The following is a 21,367-nucleotide window of genomic DNA, read 5'->3' as shown; positions in this document are numbered from 1 at the left end:
TACCAGCTATAAACCGAAAATATTTGCAGGATTAAAGGTTCTTGCAAGCTAATAAGATTCGGTTTATGGTGGGGCCTTAGGTTTATCGAGGGTCTGTCTAATGGTGCTTGGGCCTTGACGGCCAGAGATTGAAGAACGTCGCACGGACCGTTTCACGCGACATAACATAGAGTGTTTTGAAAATTCTAGAAGGAAAGTCAGGGCTACGAAAGTCTTGGTACGAGTTCGATAGCAAGCCATTCGCAGACCTTCCGCTCGTAATTTTAATAACTTTTATGAAGCTTTCTCTAATAAATATCATGATACAACTCGTACATCCATGTGGCTTAGTGACTATTAATGCACGACCTAACGCGTAATGTTACCGTGGCATCACCGGTTGCCATAACGTCGTATCTTATACCTTTAAAACTTGTCAAACACTCATTATAAACCAACTTGAATACCGCTTACCTCGTCTTTATAACACTTTCCAACCTGTGACGTCCACCTGCAACTGTAATCCACGTTACCCATCAATACCCATAGCCATTGCCTATAAATACAAACAGCCCCGCAAACAACCTTCGGAATCACCTGTATAACCTTGTTTTTTCTCGTTTCAGGTTGCAGTAGAGAGCCGGAACAAAATATCCGGTTCGAACAGTGCCGGTGTTCAGTAAGCTACCGTAGGCCAGTAACTGTTGTTTTTCGTTGTGAGAAGCAGTCGGTGGGCTCATTGGGCCCACCCTTTCCACCGAGCAAGCTGGCGAGCGCTTTAACCGCTGGTATGAACCCCCACCATCCGGGCCATTCCGCAGCCTACCCGCATCATCCCTCGCTTTCGAGCAGTCCGCATCATTCCGGGCCCCATCACGGCTACAGTACTGGCGGCGGAGGCGGTGGGGGTGGCGGTGGCGGCACCACAACAACCCCAGACCTACCAAGTCCCCATTCGCCGCCTCATGGGCCATCAATGGACCCAGCCACCCCCTATGGTTCCCTTCAGCCTGGACAGGGCATGGGCAGCAACGGACATCATCACAGCGGTGCTGGAATGATGACCGATCATCCACATCACCCCGGACACCCACACCCCCACTTACCGGGACATCCTGCTTATCCACCGGTCAATCACAACAACAATTGTACGCTTAAGGTAAGTTTGTCAACTTATTGAGAAGATTGTAGCGTAGTAATTTATTTAATCTTACAAAGTGCGCGTAATTCGAACCTATGCCACGCCGAGTAGCGTATAGCTTTTGGCATTTGAATCCATAAACATAAAAAACACTTTTCTTTCTCATCTCGAATCCCGAAACGTATCTGTAAAATTGCTCTGATCGTAAATTAAATCACTCTGTAGATGGTTTCTTCAGATTAATTTCATATCTTCAGTTCTCAATTGGTACAGAGAAATCATGCGAGTAGCGTAATAATTTATTTAATTTTGCAAAGTCTGCGAAATTCGAACCGGTGTTACCTCGAGTAACGTGTAACTTTCGACATTTGAATCCATAAACATGAAAAAGTCTTTTCTTTCTCATCTCGAATCTCGAAGTGTATCCGTAAATTTGATCACATCGCAAATTAAATCATTCTATAGATGGTTTCTTCAGATTAATTTCACATCTTCGGTTCTCGATCCGTACAGAGGAATCATTCCCCGTATCATTGTATTGAGAGTTGATGCGAGTAACGTAGCAATCTATTTAATTTTGTAAAGTTTGCGAAATTCGAACCTGTGCTACGTCGGTATCGTATAACTTTCGACATTTGAATCCATAAACATTAAAAACTCTTTCCCTTCTCATCTCGAATCTCGAATCTCGAATCTCGAAATGTATCTGTAAATTTGATCACATCGTAAATTAAATCACTCTATAGATGATTTCTTCAGATTAATTTCACATCTTCAGTTCTCAATCCGTACAGAGGAATCATTCCCCGTATCATTGTACTTCCTGTTCGCTTTTATTATCCCATTCGTTGCTATTCTCTCCCCTTATTCTTGTTCCCGACGACCGTTACAGAATCAAACGGCGAATGAAATTAAATTAAAATCCCTCGTTAATGAGGCCTGGTCGAGTGGCGTTCGTTTCCCGCCAACTCTGTTCCATCGAAGGGGAGGAAAGGAGAGAAGGAACGGTCCGGTCTTGGAAGCGTTTCGTACCGCGAAACGGTTCTCCTCGTACGATTAAAATGCACTTTCTACGCTGGCTGGTCGCGCGACGATGGTCACGAGAAAAAGTTTTCAACCGGAAACAGCTGGAACGTGTACGCGGCTCATTGTTCGCGTAATAACCAGCGTCGGCCGTTCATTACGTAAGTTCATTCCCTCTGCACTGTCTAATTTCTCCTAAACAATAATACTTCTCATTTGAAAAAATGTTAATCGTAGGCGACAATTATATACGTAACCTGAGAATTATTGATACACTAAATATATCCATATTTTAATACTAGAACTACAAAAGTGGTCATAACGTTCAATTCCTTCATTACAACAACGCACTTTTACAAATTCCAGTAATTGTTCATCAAGTATGTATACATACAAAGTCTTACATTTCTTTTATTACCGCAGCAAACTTACCCCGAGTAACCAGATTAACCCATGCACCCTAATATGCAAATATTTGCACCTTGATCGTGTCAATAGATTAGCGTGTGAAACGACTTTTCACCTCGATGCGAAATCAGTGTGACGTACAGGTGCGATGAGCTATACCTTTACAAGTAACATTGCATGGGTCGGTAACGAGAGTGACGAACGAGAGAATCGCGGCAGCAGGGTCGCAGGCTAAAATTCAGAAGACATTATCCGTCTACGTGACCCTCACTTAGCTCGCCATTGACAAACGTAACAATATAGGCATTTACCATGGAGAAATATAATTGAATAGGGGCGGAGGGGAACTGGAGGAGGCCAGGCTGCCCCCTGGTTGCCTCTTTCCCTCGAACGCCGCCCCCTCTTCTCTCCGTGCAACGTGTTTCACTCCATAATACTTAGCACGATCTCTGTTCCACGTTCCCCTACCACGTATCTTTGTCCTCGTTCGGCCTGGCCGGAGCTATGGATGGGTCCCGTCCCCTTTCAACGTTAGTTAGGTCCTTTCTAGGCTCACCTTTTTATTTCCCCCACCAGCAGGCCCACTCCTGCTGTGGCTGGCTGGGTTACCTGAACCCGGGGCCTCTCGCAAGGCATTCAGAGGCCCAAAGCAGCCACGGACCAGTCAGTTTGCTGCTGACTTCGGTCGGGACCGGTTCGTCTTTTTCCTCTGTTCGTGGCGCGTGCTCTCTCACCTTCTTCCTTGCTTTATATATCCGTCTTTATATACACCGTTGCTCTGTGTGTCTTTCGCGCGCTCTGTGACCGCTTTTTGCGTTGTGTAATCGCGATCGTCATCGCTACCACGCGTAGTGGTTTTTGGGACCGATCACCGTGTATATAGCTTGGACTAAGCCCACGGGATGCTACACTCGGCGCGTTACAACGAACCAGGAGAAGCTTGTTGTCGGTTGCCGACGGCAACGCAACTTTGTCGCGACGCGTAGATTCCAAGAACAACGTGCTCCGTGCGGGTCCGTGGAAATATATCGTGTTTCCTGAATGGTTCTTCGTGGTGGTTGGTGCAAGGTGGTTCAAACAAGGTGTATACCAAACAGAATTTATTTTCGTGTTGGCGATTCGAACGAGAACGAATTATATCAGTGCCCGCGTGAATACGTGAGAAGTGCTTGAGGACGATCATTTTCGGGTACTGTGTCGAGGGAGCCTGTTGGTGATCATGGAGGTGCACGCGCATCACTACAGCGCCATCGCGTCACGGATGAACCAAATGAAATGTTTCACCGGAGATAAAATTGTAAGAGCCAAATTATAATATTACTTGGTCTTTCGTCATTTGGATGATTTCTCTGTGGTATTCATTGCGACAAACGTGGCAATATCTGCGAACTAGTTGCACAGTGGAAGCTGTGGTTTGCTTATTTCGTCCTGAATATTTTTCGTAACCCTAAAGTATCTAGAAGTGAATCCATACTATCGTTACATAGCTTTTCGTGTTGCATAAATTGTACGAATAATTAACGTGGATCAATGAAATAAAAAAAAGAAAACCGTTCAACGTTCGCTGATTCTGAATCGATTTTCAGTTGCAAATTTCGAGGCTGGACGTTCGAATTTCGTCAGAATCTGACCGGGGACGTTCGACAGTGATCCTAGTTGAAGCAAATTGCCCGGACGACTCCGGCAGTTCCGATTGCCTTGATTTGTCCCGATGCTCGGCTGTTTCCGATCTCAGCCTCGCGTTAATGGTATCGTTGTGAATCGAACGTTCGTATTAGCCACGTTCTCCCGCCTAAATATGCATATTCATCGATCCATCCCTTTCTCTATCCCTTTTTATCTCTTCCATTCAACGAAAGACAATACACCATGCTTTTTTGCCCGTGTCGCGAAAATGGTTCTCATTAGGGAAGCTGTGGGGGGACTAATTAAATTTTTCCAACAAGCTAACGATTGCGCAACGCAGAGAACGTTTCTCCTGTGTTTGTTTAATACGACGCGTCGCTGCTTACGTTCACTCTCCCCTCCCCCTTTCTTCTGCTCTCCGAATTTTTCCCTGGCAATTTGCTTCGACTCGTTGCCTCGGAACCGTAAGAACAATCGAATCCACGATGATCAACGTCGTCTCTTGTTCCCTACTGCATTGTGACTCACCTCCTACGCGCAATTACGCGAGTTTCATTCGATTATAGTAACTGGACGATCGTAATTGCGTGGTAATTGCGAAAGAAGTGTCGTTAGGTCGAGGCAAAAAGTGAGAAGGAAAACGATTTTCCTCGTTGATCGAACACGAGCACCGAGTTTACCGTGCGATGCTAGTTCTTCGATAAATTACCGCCGCTGCACGCGTCGCTTTCTAAGAAGACACTTTTTTTTCTTTGTTGACGTTTACTCGGACGAGCCACCTTGAACTCTCTCACACTTCTAGTCTTTTTCTCTTTTGCTCTCTACTTGTTGTTGCATTTTCTACCTTTCTTTCGCGGACTCGCGTGGACAGAAAGGTCGTTGTCGCGATATCTCATGAGATGCAAGTGGAACGATAAGCCACGCGATTCTTGTAAGCAAATTACAACAACGATTTTGCAAGAAGTTTTCCATGGAGATCAAAGTTCGCGGAGAACTGTAGCGCCAATATCGGCCTCGATTTTGAATTTACGGCGTCACGTTCGGTGTCTCTTGGTCCTTTCGTTTGTGCGTTCTTCAAGTCCAGGCTTGTTCCGCCCGATTATCATAGAAATCGTTCCAGTAAATCAAGCAACGGCCTCGGAACCAGTTGCGCGCTCGCTGTTTTTCGAAGCTTCCACGCTGGTACGCGCGACCGCTCATCGCGCAGTCGTCGCGCGTGTAATAACGCTCGACTCGGTCAGAAATAGTTTCGTTTCACCGAACAGGTTGCAGGAGATGACGGAATCTGGAATAGACTCGCTAAATTTGATCGGTCTTGTGGAAACTGTTTTTTTTTTCTGTTGACTGATTGAATCATTCATTTCCGGAATAAATCGATTTTATAATATTGGAAAATTACTTATAGTAAAGTAATATAGTTAAAATTTTGGTTAAACGACCGTTTTCAAATTTCTCTTTTCTATTGTTACACGAAGAACATGCCAATCTATGAAGCCTATAAGACTTTTCTTCGGTTCATTTGACGATAACTATTTATGGTGATATATTGGCCGGAAAGTTCGTTTCGATTTACATTTCAATTTCATATACATTTATTGAATTGTATAGGTTCAATTTTGTTACACAACCTTCCTTCATCTTTCACGCTACTCGTATACATACTCTAACGTCCAATTACACGTTTCAAATTCTTTAAGTTTCAATTTTAATAGGAGGAAAAATATGCACGTTAACGTGTATCATTTAGACACTCGAAATTGATTTCCTCTAGTTGAACAGTGAACCGAAGAAAAAGCTTGAAGTGGCCGGTCTTTAGCATGGCTCACTCGAATCCGTTTAGAGTTTATTATGCGCTTGACAGAAATTAATGACGTTCATGACCGGCAAGAAAAGGTACGTCGCTTGAATTCGGGCTTATTGAAACGACACTCTCCGCTTCCCAACAAATTGGAAGCGTCTAAATGTGCAAGTTCCCAGAAAACGTGTACTTGGGCCTGTCTATATTTCTTTTTTCCTTTTCAATTTCCTGTAATAAAAGATTCGCCTTAAAGATAACCTACCCCTTAATTGTTCCGCGCGTTAGTCACGCTTCACGTGAATTTTTACTTTGAAACAGATTACAATCGCGGTATGGTGCCTCGAATTTATCCACCGAGAATCCACGCGATGAAACACTCGATCAAACGAACGAAAATTTCGATGGCGACACTACCAAATGTCCTGTCCTCTAGCGTTTTGTCATTTTTCAAGATATACAATGGCTCACGAGAATATTTTAACATTTATGCATACCTTTCGTGAATATGATTATATCTGTTACGCCAAACATTTTGAAATTTTATTAGCGCCATAATGTGTTTAACGAGACACGACTGTCACGACGATTGGTAAAATAACAGAGATGCTAATGAATCCAAGATAAACGAAATATCCTTTATATACTTGGACAAAATATCACGTAGCTTCTATGTATATACAAGTTCAGATTCGTTACCGCTATAAACAATGACAGTGGACTCTCGTTACTGTGATATTTCAAAGCCATGAATTTTCAGAATGTTTTGTATAGAACACGTAACGTATATAGGAAAGGTTTCTACAAATGTCCAAATATTAGATTGTTCGAGAAGTTTCTTTCGTTTTATGAGGAAATAATGGACACACAATGTTTTTTGTTTTATATTATTTTGTCGAATTACGTGCGATCCATTTTGTTCTATTGAGATAAACACCGCGATATTTCACAGACTTGGTTTCACGTTTGTGTGAAGGTGCATAGTTATAAAAAACACGTTTGTCAAAGGAAGACACTTTCCGGACAATTTAATACCTTCGTGAGCTATTGCGTGTACACTAATTATACTGGTTGCTATGAAATAATAATTAAATGTCGCCGATTTAATAAAAAAAAAAAAAACGAAGGTAGGAGAAGGTATACTATGGAAGTTAGGTTTTCTCGAATATTTCGAAATGATGTGGTAGATAAGACGTTTCAAGGAGAGACAATAGAGCACGTACAGTATTCTCGTGGAAGCTCCTTACATCGAAAGGTTGCAATGATTTTCCCGGTGCAGAGCTGAGCAGCGACAATTCTCAGCTTGGTTTATCTGATAGCCGTATATTTTAATAATCAGCGACGTCGACCACGATTATTCACGCTTACCGGCGTTTACATAATCGAGCGACTAAGTGTTCGCCGAGATTGCCCGCTTGACGCTTCACGATGATTTATCGTCAGTTAATGACTTTCGATTTCGTATTAATTATAGCAATGCTTCTCTCTCTTCCTCCTCCTCCTCTTCCTCCTCGTTCCCTCTTTCCTGGTAATAGAAGTACCGTGAATCGTCGCGGGCTCGCGTTGCAACGTGTTATTACGCTTAACATTTTCGTTGTGTAATCGGCCGGTGGACACTCGATAAAACAGCCAAAGTCTTCGCCGATTAAAACAAGAAATACCGCGCCGTTTAATCGATCTGCTAATGTGTCTTTACGTAATTACGCTCACATGTAATTGCGCTCACGTTAATGGGTGCTCGCTTGTTACGAAATGGTGAAAAAGTCGCGCAGGAACAATGCGATGATTTATTATCTTCCAAATGTAAATTTCGTACTTTTGTCTTTTTTTCTGATTCCATTGGAATAATGAATAAAATTTGTAGAATGATACTGTGTAAGTCATTGTTATATTGTCCAACTATGGGGAAAGGCAGGTTCTATTAAAGAACCAATTTGTGGTAAATCAGCTTAGTGATAAATAAACTTTTATAGCTTCAGCCATTAACATTACAAACGATAGTAGGTACTTCATAATACGCTTGCTGTTTTACTTATTTGTGTTTAATATGGTTTGTTTAAAATTACTATACTATTGACTCTTTTTAGTGGAATTTATATTTTACTGTATGCTTCGTCATAAGTCAAGGCACAAAATGTTCGTAATTATTCAAAGATACAAAGTAACTCGTCGTACATTTCTTTACAGTTGTTGCCTTCACGGTTAGACCGTATTATGTCCTTATTAATCAAAATTTTATGTAGATACTACCATTTTGCAAATTAAGGAAAACCAAAGCTTCATTATTTTCTTCGTGTTATCTGTTTTTCTTCATTCCATTTAAAATATTTCATCATTTTGTAACGGGTCTGTATAATGCAACTTCACCTAAAGTAGAAAGCTCGAGGAATTTCATTCATATTTCAAGACATTTTGAAAAATAAGAGAATACTAGATAGGAAATTCCGTTTTAGCTGAGGAAGGCAATATATATAGCTCCTTTATAAAAAAGAATTAAAATTTCTGTGCTTCATATCCTGTTTTCTGCGCACATAAAATACACCGTGCGAAAATTTAGGAAAATGTATATGTTATACTTCGTGTATTCTTTTGTCCTGCAGCAGAATATCAATTGGAAAGTGTTCCATGTACTTTCACGTGTATCCATGAAAGTAGCATTCGCCAGTTTGTTTGGACAAATCAATTTCCACTTCGCGCCGTTTGGTTGGAGAACTTCGCAGTTCTCAGTGCCGCAAGAAGTTGAAGTCACCGAGTAACTTCGTTGCTTCCTAATTGCGTGAGCCAATTATTATTCGAGAACTTCTCTAGGAAACACGATTTCGAAATCCTGAAACATTATTTACTCTGCCTGGGAAAACTCTTGGAAAATTTACCAAAAATCTTCTATTATATTTCTAACCAGATTCCATTCTTTAATTTCCATATTGACCAATTGAAATCGTTCCGAATTTCAATTTACAAATCGTTTCAATATGATTTTCACTTTGCTGACAAATAATAATCGTAGCTTTCTGGAAAAAGCGCCCGTAAGACGATATAATAAATTGAATAAATTGATTTGCAAGTTTTAGTATTATATAAGGAATTATGCACATTACGATGAAACATGGTGTGTCCTTTTTGCTACAGCAAGAAGGTGGTCCAAGTGGTCCAACGGGGATCCAGCAGTGCGCCGGTTGCGGCGGTCAAATAGTCGAAAGATGGCTGTTGCTGGCGATGGATCGGTATTGGCACAACGGTTGCCTCAAGTGCTCGTACTGTGGTGCGGCACTGGCGGAAATCGGCCACTCGTGCTACACCAGGAGCGGCATGATCCTCTGCAAAAGCGACTACAGAAGGTAAGGATCGTACTCACTTCTCTTGAAAGTAGCCCAGCTAACCATTCAACTACCTAATGGTACGAGTATCGTTGCGAATTTGTGAAACGAACTACAAAATTCGTACGATCGCGAAATTCGTTTCCCAACCACACCAATATTTTTATATTTTCATGTATGAAAGAGACAAATTGAAAAATATCAATCACATATAATAACAATTTTCGCGTGTAGAAATTACACTAGTGAGGTGGTTATAACGTGTATGCGTATTTGATAAAGTAACGAGTTAAAATAAGTACAAATGCAGAGATAGTGTATGCCGGTTTTAATCGTCGCTCGTTCAATGCTACTAAATCAATCGAAGAATGGATAATAATACTAATGTTCATACATTTATATCAACGGACGTTACCACAGAAAGTTAACCTTTTTGTGTAACTCTGGCTGAAGATTATAAGAAACAGCAATAACAATTTTCTATTTTTATGCAATATAATTTTTTAAGCAATGTTCAAAGTTCTTTTGCTTCTAGACTTTGTAACCCAAAACAACGTTATTAGTATTCAAAGAAACAATAATATGGGTCTCTGCCAGATTTGAATTTTCCGTTTCAACTTGAACTGCCGCTATACTAGGAAAGATATGCTATAATTATTCGATACTTTTTTTAAATCGTTTTCGTCGTTAAAATTCTTCGGTTTCTATGTCATTAGCAACAGCAGCAGTAGTAACCCGCGAATGTTTATGTAAATTTGTATTTCTATGAGAAGTTATTAGTAGAGAATTAATTACTTGTTAGAGAAGTGAAACTCACATGGAGATGATAACGAGCAATTTTGAATATCCTATATACTTTTTGCGTATTATGCGAATTCAGAGTACTTGAATTTCCCATAAATGCATGAACGTCCGCAACCTAATCTTCGTTAAAATTCTTCCAACTTGATTATACAAAGTTGAATCGAGCGTTATAGTCAAGTGTTATAAATCTTTTCCCGTTTACTCTAATTTCTACAGAAGACATTTATTCAAGTACAAATTACGTTTTAGCGGTGCTATTATCAATTGTTGGAAACGCTGGCGTTACTTAGGGGGATGACCCGATTGCTCGCCTGAAACGTCCCAACTCGCAGCCGTTGATTGATCGCGAAACAGGATTACACGGCACGAACGTCGCGTTTAGAGCTTCATTAAATCGCAGACACGCAATTGCTCGACCGATTAATTCCGTGGCCGCGTATTCGTATCAGCCTGTTCGATTATTAAACGTGTCTGCACTAGCGGATAAGTAATACGATGAAGATGATAAAACTTTTAAGCGCCGGAAGAAAAAGAGGCGTGGATTACACGAGCGAAGTTGCATTGGCTCGCAACTGACATAGGAATTAACGATAATTGATACGTAACGTTTTCATGCTGATAAACGCTTACTACGGCTGAATTAATCGCACCACTTCCGGTGCATCGATGATCACCAACCGAACAGACTCGTTGGCGCCAAGTATCGAACAATCAACATTCCGCTGGCGCAAAATAGCTGCAATCTACGAAGCTGTCACTTCGCTGTGACACTTAGCCGTTGATTATACGCCGCTTCCTTCGTCCCTCTTTTCGAATACTGTCTTTGTAACAACGTGATGTTTTGCCCCGCTTCGCGACTCTCTTTGATCATACCTTTTATCATCGATTTCTCGAATAGATGGTTTATCATCGAGTGAACAGAGGTTCTTCATTTTTAGTTCGTTAAGTTTAAACGAAGGGAAAGTGGGAAACTTTGATTTCTGATACGGAGGCTATGGTAGGTTAAGCAAAAATTATGTGACAAAATTATTATAACGATCTTAATGATGTATCGATATAACGTTGAAAACTTTACAATTTTCAAAGTTGTTTGTTCCGCTATAATGTGATACCGGTCATTAAATTACTGATATTTAGAGTTGCATTATTGGCGAAGGTTTAGGATTCCAAACAATCTCGTCGATATGTCAAATCGGTTCTCATTTTCGATAGATTGAAAAATTACCGAGATGGTCTACGTCGCGTTTGAAAACGGTTAATCGACGGAGACCGTTCCAAATTTAGAAGATTCGAGGTCAAAGCGCAATTTAATGAGAAACAGACGCAGAAGTTAGTTGGCATCACCTTAAAATAGATCGGCACAATCTGGCCGGGGCAGCCGGTGTGTACAGAATCCAATGAGTCTGTCCGTATTCTCTTTTTTCCTTTGTCGACCTATTAATTCGCCGCGAAACGATGCTTCTTTTCATCTCTGATTAAACCTGGAAAATATATGATACAGTCTTCGAACGAGCAAGCGTGATGAAATAGATACTGAAACGTAATTTGTTCTCGTTATTGATCACAGCATATATATAATCTGATAAATTTATGGTTGATTCTCATTAAGTAGATTGGATGGATAAATTAATATTTCGAAAGTTGTATTACCTGCCTTTTTTTCTCTCGATTATTTTTTTCTTGAGAGTTACGTAATTGTTGGAGAATTGACAAATTAGATAAACATGAAAGAGAGTGACACGTAGTCGAAACGAATTGGCCAGCGTTCCGGGGATGGAACGAATTAATTAAACGGTCGACAATGAAGGAAAATATTCAGCCCCGTGGCAGTTCGAAGTAAAACGGGTCGGCTGGTCGTTATGAAATTTTATACTTCGTTTAATTAATTCCTTTATTACGATCTTCGACGGGGACTGGTTTCGTGTAGCGAAGGCTTTAAGGAACATTTGAAATTTTTACTTTGAAGAGATCGTAAAAATATCACAGATCATAATCACAAGAAGATTAATACATGTAATTATACACAAGATCTAGTCTAAAATTAAAAATTTAATGATTAATACCTTCGTTGGTACAGGCGTTTCATTCCTCTAATTAATTTATTTCATCATTCGTAAATAATATTACAGATTCATAACTGTTATTTTATTTTTTTGCATTCTTGGCAAAATGGCTTAAAAAACAAGATAACAGTAGATTGAAGAAAATGTTATTAAATGGAGACATTTTTAATGAAACATATATAATTCTACACATGAACACGAAAGGAGAACAGGTGAAAATTGAAAATTTTGTTTTTTCCTTAAGTCGCATTAATTGTAAAATTCCTTTAAACATTTATATTCGCGACTGTGCTAAACGTAGTCCCTTCTCATCCGTCATTCATACAATCCTGTGTATAAATATATGAAAAATCTATCAATCGATCAAAGAAGGAAACATTGAAAGGTTTACCTTAGATTCCTCGTAAAAATAGAAAATCTCGTTTTCTATTGAATTATTGTGATTATAAGATTCCGCTGGACATTTGTATTCGTGGTCGTGTTAGTCGTGGTCCTTCCTTGTCGAACCAATCGCGAGAGACTCGTCCGCAGCAGCACACGTACGCTCTAATCTGTTAGCACAGTCCAACGATTTAGTCTAGCGTAGTATCAATATTTGATTACGAGGCGTCTCCGTCCCGCATGCCGGAATTGGAGACGGATTCGTCCATCCAGATGTCCAGTGGCGCGCGCGGTTCCTTCGTATTTCCGGAAGTCGGACGTCGTCCTAGAAATCGATCTCGCTGGAAACACAATGCGAGTAAAACTTGGCGTTAATTACGATCGCGTGTTTTCCTCGCTGATCTGTTTCGCAGGAAACTCATTTAGGATGTATATTGCAACTTGAAAGCTGTATATTTTGTTAGTGAAATTAAAAAAAAAGAAAAAGGAATAGAAACAAAATATAGAAAATGTATTATCACTGCGGATGGAGTTACACGAAGTAAGTTTGACTCTGTAAAGATCGAAGTTCCCGAGGAAGAGTTCGAGGCGACGGAAAAATTGAATCGAAAGAGGCAAATTTTGGAAAAGATGGTACGTCAGTGTCCTTGGATCGATCGTTCGAACTTTGAAGATGGAAGTGAAACTCCGAGAGAATAAGAGATATTTAAAATACATAAAACAAGATTCAACGTCATATTTCATCGCGGGAGTTCGACAGAACGAAAAGTGGTTCAATTTGCCGGCAACGATTGCCTCAATTTAATATCCTGTTCAGTTTGCTCGTTAGGTTACCCGGGAACTCGGAGCCGGCAGTATCGTTAAAGACAATCCTTTGACGGAACGACTCTCGCAAGACACAACCACGTCACGGTCCTTCTTCGTGTATACCCGTATGTGTATACTTGCGAGTCAGCCACGACAATTCGGGAGGCGGCCGCCTCCTGCCCCCTCATCTGCCTGCAAAGGCGTAACTCGTCGAGAAAATTTCCCCGTGAAATTTCGAAGGAAAAACAAGCCGCTATCCGAATTGAGAGAAGTAGCACTCCGGAGCGGAGTGACGCGACAGAAGCATCGACATCAGGCTTGCGGTAGGGGTTGCTAGAAGGGGGAGCCAGCTGAGAAAGAAGCGCGACGGACGGTGGGAGAGAGACGGTCGAATTGCACATCCGTGGATAGAAGGCGGCAGAGACAGCTGGTGTAAGAGGGAGAAAGAGAGGGATACCCGGAACAGAGGGAGAACCAGCGATCGACCGAGTGAATGGGGAGTAAAGGCGAAAGAGAAGGTTGATCCAGAGAGAAAGTGAGACAGGATAAGCGTGGGGAAGAAAAGAGAGACAGAGCGGAGAGATAGGCGAGGGTAGGAGGTAGTGGTTCGTTTCTTTTGGATTCAAGGAATGTTTCAATCAGTTTGATTGAAGGGCTGAGCCACGGCAAGAGGGTAAACTCGATTTACAGCCGTGCACGAGGGGTATGGGGAGAAAGGGGAAAAGAGGGAGCGAAAGAGAGAGAGAGAGAGAAAGAGAGAGAGGAAGATGGGGGAGTTTGGGTATAGGTATGGGAACGGTTCGAGTCGGGACACACGGGGTACGAAGGGTGGGTGGCTGAGTGGGTGGTAGTTTCGGGAGGAAAGAGGGAGGGTGGTAGGGTGGCGGGTGCCACAATCACCGAGATGCGTCCAATCACCCCCAGCCTCCAACGCCATCGGGTTTCGGGTGCACGGACGAGGACTGAAGGGATTGAAGGTGTACGGAGGGTGAAGGGGCATGGGTTGCGGAGTGAAGAGAGCGGCCAATCATCGCTCGGCTTTCCGCTGGAGCGACGTCGTCGTGGTGCTGGTTTGGCCTAGATGTGCAATCAGACCGCTTCAGAGCACCTCGCTCTCTCTCTCTCTCTTTCTCCACTTCTCCTCATCCTCCCGACCACCCCCTCCGCCCCACTCTCTCTGTGTCCCGCTCTCTGTTCACCGTTTTCTCTGATTCTCCTCGCTCCGTCTTTCTGGCCGAATACCAAATTCCAGCAATTTGGGTAGGTGGGTACTTTGTTGAATCAACATGATTGGGCTTGACGGAGCCCGGCGACAGGGTGCTTCGTCTGCCGTCGTGCCGCGATTCCGACCGGCTGCTTGCCGGGAGAGGACATCGCCGATGCGATCCCGCCATTTCATTTCCTAACCCTTTCGCGGTCCCGGGGACCGGTTTGTAGCTTGTAATTCCATTAAGAGTAGACGCGGTCGAGTGGCGTGCGGCTCTTCGCCCCGTTGTCACTTTGAGGGGCTGGAATGAAAAGAAAAAAGAAAGAAAAGCCGAACGGGTTCAGCCAGATCGGAGTACACTCGGGACGTTCTCCTCGCGGCGGTTTCCGCGTCGACACGCGATCAATGACGCGTTAGAAATCGATCTAATGCACACGATACACGAGGCATCCTACTCTTCGATGAAGGATTTCATCGTATCACCGTTGGTTATACATCGACGTACGAGTTCACCGGCAAAGGATCGTTGATCGTACGATCAACGCAGCATCCCGGGTGCAAAGAGCAGCGTGATACGCGCGAACGATCGTTCCTCGGACGGTGGAACGTATTTACAAAGTGGTGAGAGCGTAATAGAGGCTGGCACGCGAACGACGTGGCGGGACGAGTTTTCCGCATGACAGGAATCGCGATCGACGTGGTAATGGCAGCTTATCGCGCTGGTCGTGCGACAACACACGATCTGATGACGCGGCGCGCGCGGAGGAGGGTCACGGATAAGAGAGGGCAAAGGGTTGGAGAAAAAAGTCCGCTGAAGTGGAGGAGAAAAAGTTTAAGAAGAGGAAAGGGAAGAAAAACAAGCGACAAGAAACACGCTGCGAGAGGAGAAACACGCTGGTCGTGTCGCATGTATAGTGTATAGGAAGTGCGGGTTTGGTATGCAGGCAAAGTAAGAAGAAGAGTATTTCAGCGTTCAGACCGATGCGGGCTCGAGTGGTAGAGAACACGCGGACACGTACAAGCGGCCTGGTTAGTCGTTGGCTGCTGCCAACTATCGGGGTGTTGGTTTCGTGGTAGTGGTAGTAGTGGTGGTAGGTCGCTGAAGAAGTTTGAGGGTGGTGGTAGCAACGATAAGGGGTTCATTAGAGACAGTTTATTACTGCCTTTGAAGTCTCTCGCGTGTTGCCGTTAAGTCGCTCGATATCTCGTAATATCTCGCTCTAATCTCGCGAGGAGAAGTTAATTGCTACCTCCACCTCTGCCACCTTCTCACCTCCGACCTACCCATATTCGCTTCCCCGCCGGCTCGATCCTTGCGGAACCTCCCCTAACCCTCTTACTCTGTCTCTTCTACATCCAAGTCTCCCTACCATTCCTCTTTCTATTCGTTCTTTGCACCGCGTACGACGCTCATACGTGTTGCCTTTACAATTAAACGTTTAATTCGGGCCACTATCGAGACGATATATTTTCATCCTTATTCCCCTACCGGTTCCACGTCTGCCGCTCTCACCCCCACGAGCCCCTTTTCACACCTTTCGCCTCGAAAGTTTCCTGTCCATGGTCAGCGACGTGTCCTGACCGCCGCAGTTCGTAATGCCCCTCGTGACTCGCCCGCGACCGGTGACTTCTAATTATTCCAATTCTCGGCCCACTGCTTCACGCTCGGCTTGCGTGGGATGTTCCTCGACCCTGGTTCGCCGAGAAACCGTTGCACAATGGGATCTGCTTAATACCGAGATAGTGGGATAATTAGTAGTTGCAGGTTGGTAGGTTTGACAGGTGGACAGAGGATTTTGGTTTTTAATTGTCAGACATTGAACCCCGGTCATTTTGACCGGACGCTGGTGCCCGAGGAGTTGGTTTTCTTTGTTGGTTTTCTACTTTTTTATATTTGCGCTCTGGTAACTTTGACTATAATTCTAAGCGAAGTTTTGGAAGTCTTTTAACGAAATTTTTACAGAATATTCTTCGTACTGTGTACCTATATTTAAATAAGTCAGCAACAATCGATTTTTCGGATTATTAAAGATATTTCCCTTTTTAACTGTACTTGGATCCAGTTCTTATTCTTGGCATAGAATATACTAACGTTACAATGAGATTTCGTAGGATTTTATTTTATCAAAAATAGTATCGGTTATAATGTAGAATGTACGAAGATTTTTATCAATAATTATATATGTGTATTTTGAACTATTTTGATTAGTCTTCGACATTATTAGAGTAGTCCGATTTCTGAGGATTAATAAGAGAAATTGTAACTTGTTATCGTATGATTATTATATACTGATTCGACTAGAAGCAGATCTTTAACATAGAATATAATACGATCTCCGACCGTGCCTCGTAAACGTATCTCGTAAGTGTTCATATCTCGTATAATTTGCTTTTTTTCTCTTTTTGGTTACGAGATTTTCGAGATGGGGGGCAAAAAGCGATCGTAAATTTCCTGTCCGATGCTTGGTAGGAAGTAACACGAGCGCTCGGCTCGAACGTGTCGTAATTAATTGTACGTTCTTTCGACTGCTAATCCCTGGAAACGGCTGTCTTAATGAAGGTAATATTTCACCGCTTAGCAAATAACAACGTCCGTTCTCCAGCGAGCGTATTGCTGTAATGACAGTCGATGCTCTAACACGACATTACCCTACATAATAATCACAGTAATATCTCCGTATCTAATCTAAAAAACAAGTTTCTATATAAAACAATCTCTTTAACACCTTAACGGACACGCGATTTTTAATCCATATACTTTGTCCTTGGAACCGCACTAGATTGGAATATAGTACATCGTCACGTTTAATTTTTACGAAATATTATATTGTATTTGAGTACTTTTTCTCCAATAATGTTATCCAAGTTATTCGCATCGTTGAAAATGTTTCAAGTTAGCAAATGCGTTATTTTAATCGTTGTAAAAAATCTAGTAACACGACGATCAACGTGTTAAACGTTGTATAAATTTTCGATAGCTCCAACAAGGGAATATTCGATCTCATTTCAAAAAAATCACAACTTGTAATGTCAGAGAGGCCTTTCAAATGGCTCAGCGTGTATCGAATATCTTCGATATTTATTATCGTCCTAGTGGAAGCGCCTCAATTTTTCATTTGACAGCTTTTATAGTAAACCGTAGGTGGCAGAGTAACGCAAACACGACAAAACGGGGCCCGTGATTATAGCCTGTAACGGCAAGATAATGTTCGATCGGGACTTTATGGACGCAAAAGGTCCACCCCTGATTTTATTACCGATGAAACGGCGCATTTCGATATTAACTACTAACGCGGTCCCTCGATCGGGGATGGAATTTCTGTCGGCAATTTAGTCGAAATTCCGGACATCTGGCTAATAATGGTCGATAACAAACACGACATTATTGGGCCACCTTTGACGGCGTTAAGCTTTGTGTTCCCGTATTTCGACCGCGAACCGCGACGGCATATTAAGCGGCTCGACGCCGACCCTCTCCCTGCGAATACGAAATTCAGCTCAACTTCGTTTTGGGCCATACTGAATTTCTCATTTTTTCTTTTTTCTTTTTTTTTTTTTGTAACATATGATAGTCTTTGATGCGTAGAATATAAAAATACTAGTTTCTACGTATAACGTTTGTACGTAATTTTTATGTATAAAGTTCATTGAACAGTTTGCTTGGACGCCTCATAGACTTTAATTGGGCAAAGCTATTATGATACCGCTCTCTGTCAGCGTCTAATATTTTGCAGAACGCCAATTAGCTGATATCTATCAGACAGCAACTTATTCCTTAATAATATTAATCAAGTCATTTAGAAGCTACATTAATCAGTCTCATAAATTGAAAAGTCCAAACAAGCGATGTTGTGATGATAAATATTGTTTTTTAAATTTACGATATAGACCTATTGGGTTATCGATTTTCAAAGTGCCACAAAATCTGCTACTAAAAGACTTAGGTACGTAGGCATATCTTTGGACCAGGTAGGCTGTTGCTCTTTTTAATTGTTATATCAAAGTACGTTCTTTTAACTATTAAATAATATCAAGATGAGAAAGTGAAAGAAACTGTACTTATATGCTTCGTCTGTAATCTTCAGTATGTCACAAAAGCGTCACAAATTCGTGATATCTGGAAACGAAGTTGAGCCAGAAAATCTGCAAACGCGCCTGCAACAGTTCTCCGTTACTTTCGCCTGGATATGAATTCTTTCTCAATGATTTCTTCATGGACTAATTGAAACGTTCCGCGATAGACGGGGCTAATTGACGCGCACGTATCCCGCGGCACTCGCCAATTGCATAAGCAGTTTCCGTGGCTAACGTGTAGGTTGAGCAATAGGCGCGCGATGCGATCGGTAACGTTTCAGAAAACACGAAGAGGCGAGAGATCGTCGTGCGATGTACCGTATGAGAATCGACGTTGAGGAAATCGCGAAGTGAACCGGTGAAGGAAAGATAACGAGGCGAGCGTCGCGCGGCTAATTGCCTCTCCTCGTTCTCGTTGCTTCGTTTGCCTGTCGAGCACCCAACGATTCGTCCTATCGAGGTCGTGAAACAGCCTCTCGACTTTCGTAAAGGAGTGTGATTTGAATGGTGTGCTCTTTTCTAGAGCACTGAATTGAGAATGATCTGTTTCCATAATGTGACTATTATAAGCTTAGTTGTTATTGGCTGGTACGAAATGCAGTTATAAGATGTTTTTGATAATTATAGCGAATTATTGTTTTCATGATGATAATTAATAATTGATATGAGGTGGATAGGATGTAACGTCAATTCACATCAGGGACCAGGCCACACACCGCGGACAGGATGGCATCCAGATGTCTGCACATCCTTGGCGCGTACCCTCAATAGTCTTAAGTACCCACCAGGGGTCTTGAAATTTTCGTAGTTAAGGTCCTTCGGACCAAGCGAGTATCTCTTGTCTTAGATTTCCTTTTACGTTTATTGTCTAACACGTGTTAGCATAGAAAGTTGGTTTTCTTCACATCTGGTATATTCTGTTAGCAACTTTCTCGCGAGGGCGGCTAAAACTCTTCCTGGTCCACCAACCGTCTTATTATCCAATCGGAGACGGTGTCTATTGCCCTCACTTCCTTAACCAAAATTGTCATCAACAAATTCCATAGTCCCGTGTCCTTAGACACACCCACCCTTAGCCTTCCTCAGACACAGTATCGTCAGTAAGACTCACTTATTCTGTATCCTTAGAATAGTCAACATATCTTTACCGGTCTCTACCTTTATAACAGTCGCGTACTTAACGTATCAGTGTAACTAAGTCTTACATAACGCGGTTGGAGTGAATTGTGATTTATGTTAATTCAGTGTGTATTACATTGTGATTGCTGAATTCATAATAAAGTATAATTAAAACAAAATTAATAGTTGTGTTCCGACTCAGCTATTTTATTTCATCAACCAACCCTTAACTTTACGTGACAAGGACGTGGTCGGTGCCAAAGAAACACTCAGAGATGTTTAACACGTTGACTGCACGCGTGTTTTCACTGAAATCTCTGTCAGGCCACGCATGCCGCAGTACCAAGCGTTCTCTGCTAGGTACTGTCATCGATATTTTAGTAATGCGAGTAAATAATTTTTTTTATAAATCTTTTTTGTATTATTTTTATAACAATTCAATAGTTTTATTATTTCCTCTAGAAAGTAGTCAATTCGCAAGTAGTCAAATAAGCGCCACCCGAATACGGGTGACGCGGTCCTACCGGGAACTTTGCTGTCACCTGAATACGGGTGTCGTGACAGTCAACGTGTTAAACAGTATATGTACTAGCAATTCTCGCTTTCGACACTTTACGTAGAACTCGCAATTGCAACTGACGATTCGCACTTCTCCGTTACAACTCGACTGATAGACGATGAGTTAAGATAGCGATTGAGCAGAGTGCACGATGTAAGTTAAGATGATGATTGCTCAAGGAACTGTAGTTTCTGTGACGATGATGCTGCGGAGGAAAACTATGATGAGTGTGTTTAAGGGTACGAGATAATCGGATTCGTTAAGGAAAGTTTTCGTTAGGAAAGTGAGGGCAATGCACGTTGCTGATAATTGGTTAATCTACCTACCAGGTGAAGAAGGATGCTAACCGCCCTCGAGAGTAAGTTGCTAGCGGGAAGCATCATACGTGAGAAAAACCAGATTTCCCGTATCTTTCCGGAGTAGATAATAAATTAAGAAATGCTAAAACTAAAAAATACTTGTTCAGTTTGGAGGACCTTAACTAGAAACATCTATTGTAGTTGAAGGTATGCAACGAAGATGTTCAGACATCTGGCAGTCATCTTGACTCTCTCATAGAGTCTGCTTTGTGTAGCAAGCCACGGGACAGAAACCGTTGGAAAGTTTGTTGTCGAGTGCCCCTGCAGATATATATCAATCACACATAGAGATTGGTATTAATTAGACTTTAAAATGATACATAATTGCGAAGCGTTGTCCCATTGGCGAATCAGATTCTCTCTCACTTCCAATCAATATACCTCATAATGACAGAACAAAAGCTTACAAGAAAATCCTAATATGCTGTATACTACTCTACGAAACAAATCCAAGTTTAAATTCTTCGATGGCCTACCGTGTGTTCATTGTCCAGAAATGGCAGGTACCTGACCCAAACGAAGAAGGAAAGTACATTTTCAGGCAAAAGGAAAAGTTGCGCGCCATCGCTGGCTGCAGGTTTTTCGTGTTTCCTTCGCCAGCAATTAACCGACCATGCATACGTAGGTACGCGGGAATATGAGTATCGACGTTATCGAGTAGCCACGTCAAAGGAAAGGCCGAGCAGCAGTAGCGCCGGGACAAAT

The 21,367-nt window shown here is 42.1% G+C and overlaps 1 protein-coding gene across 2 annotated transcripts in view; it reads left to right on the top strand.

Annotated features, from left to right (window-relative positions):
- The window catches only part of LOC117157804 (uncharacterized), a 187,530-nt gene that overhangs the window by 104,508 nt on the left and 61,655 nt on the right, over positions 1 to 21,367 (top strand). For both annotated transcript variants that reach the window (XM_033336075.2, XM_076622114.1), the window contains exons 2-3: positions 606 to 1,138; positions 9,102 to 9,310. In XM_033336075.2, coding sequence (XP_033191966.1) covers positions 770 to 1,138; positions 9,102 to 9,310 — 578 coding nt within the window. In that variant the 5' untranslated portion in view covers positions 606 to 769. The remainder of the gene's footprint in view (positions 1 to 605; positions 1,139 to 9,101; positions 9,311 to 21,367) is intronic.

The sequence above is a fragment of the Bombus vancouverensis genome, chromosome 10, assembly GCF_051014615.1.
Source record: "Bombus vancouverensis nearcticus chromosome 10, iyBomVanc1_principal, whole genome shotgun sequence".
Lineage (NCBI taxonomy): Eukaryota > Metazoa > Arthropoda > Insecta > Hymenoptera > Apidae > Bombus > Bombus vancouverensis.
The sequence above is the reverse complement of the archived record's forward strand: the minus strand, read 5'-3'. Positions and strand labels throughout refer to the sequence as shown.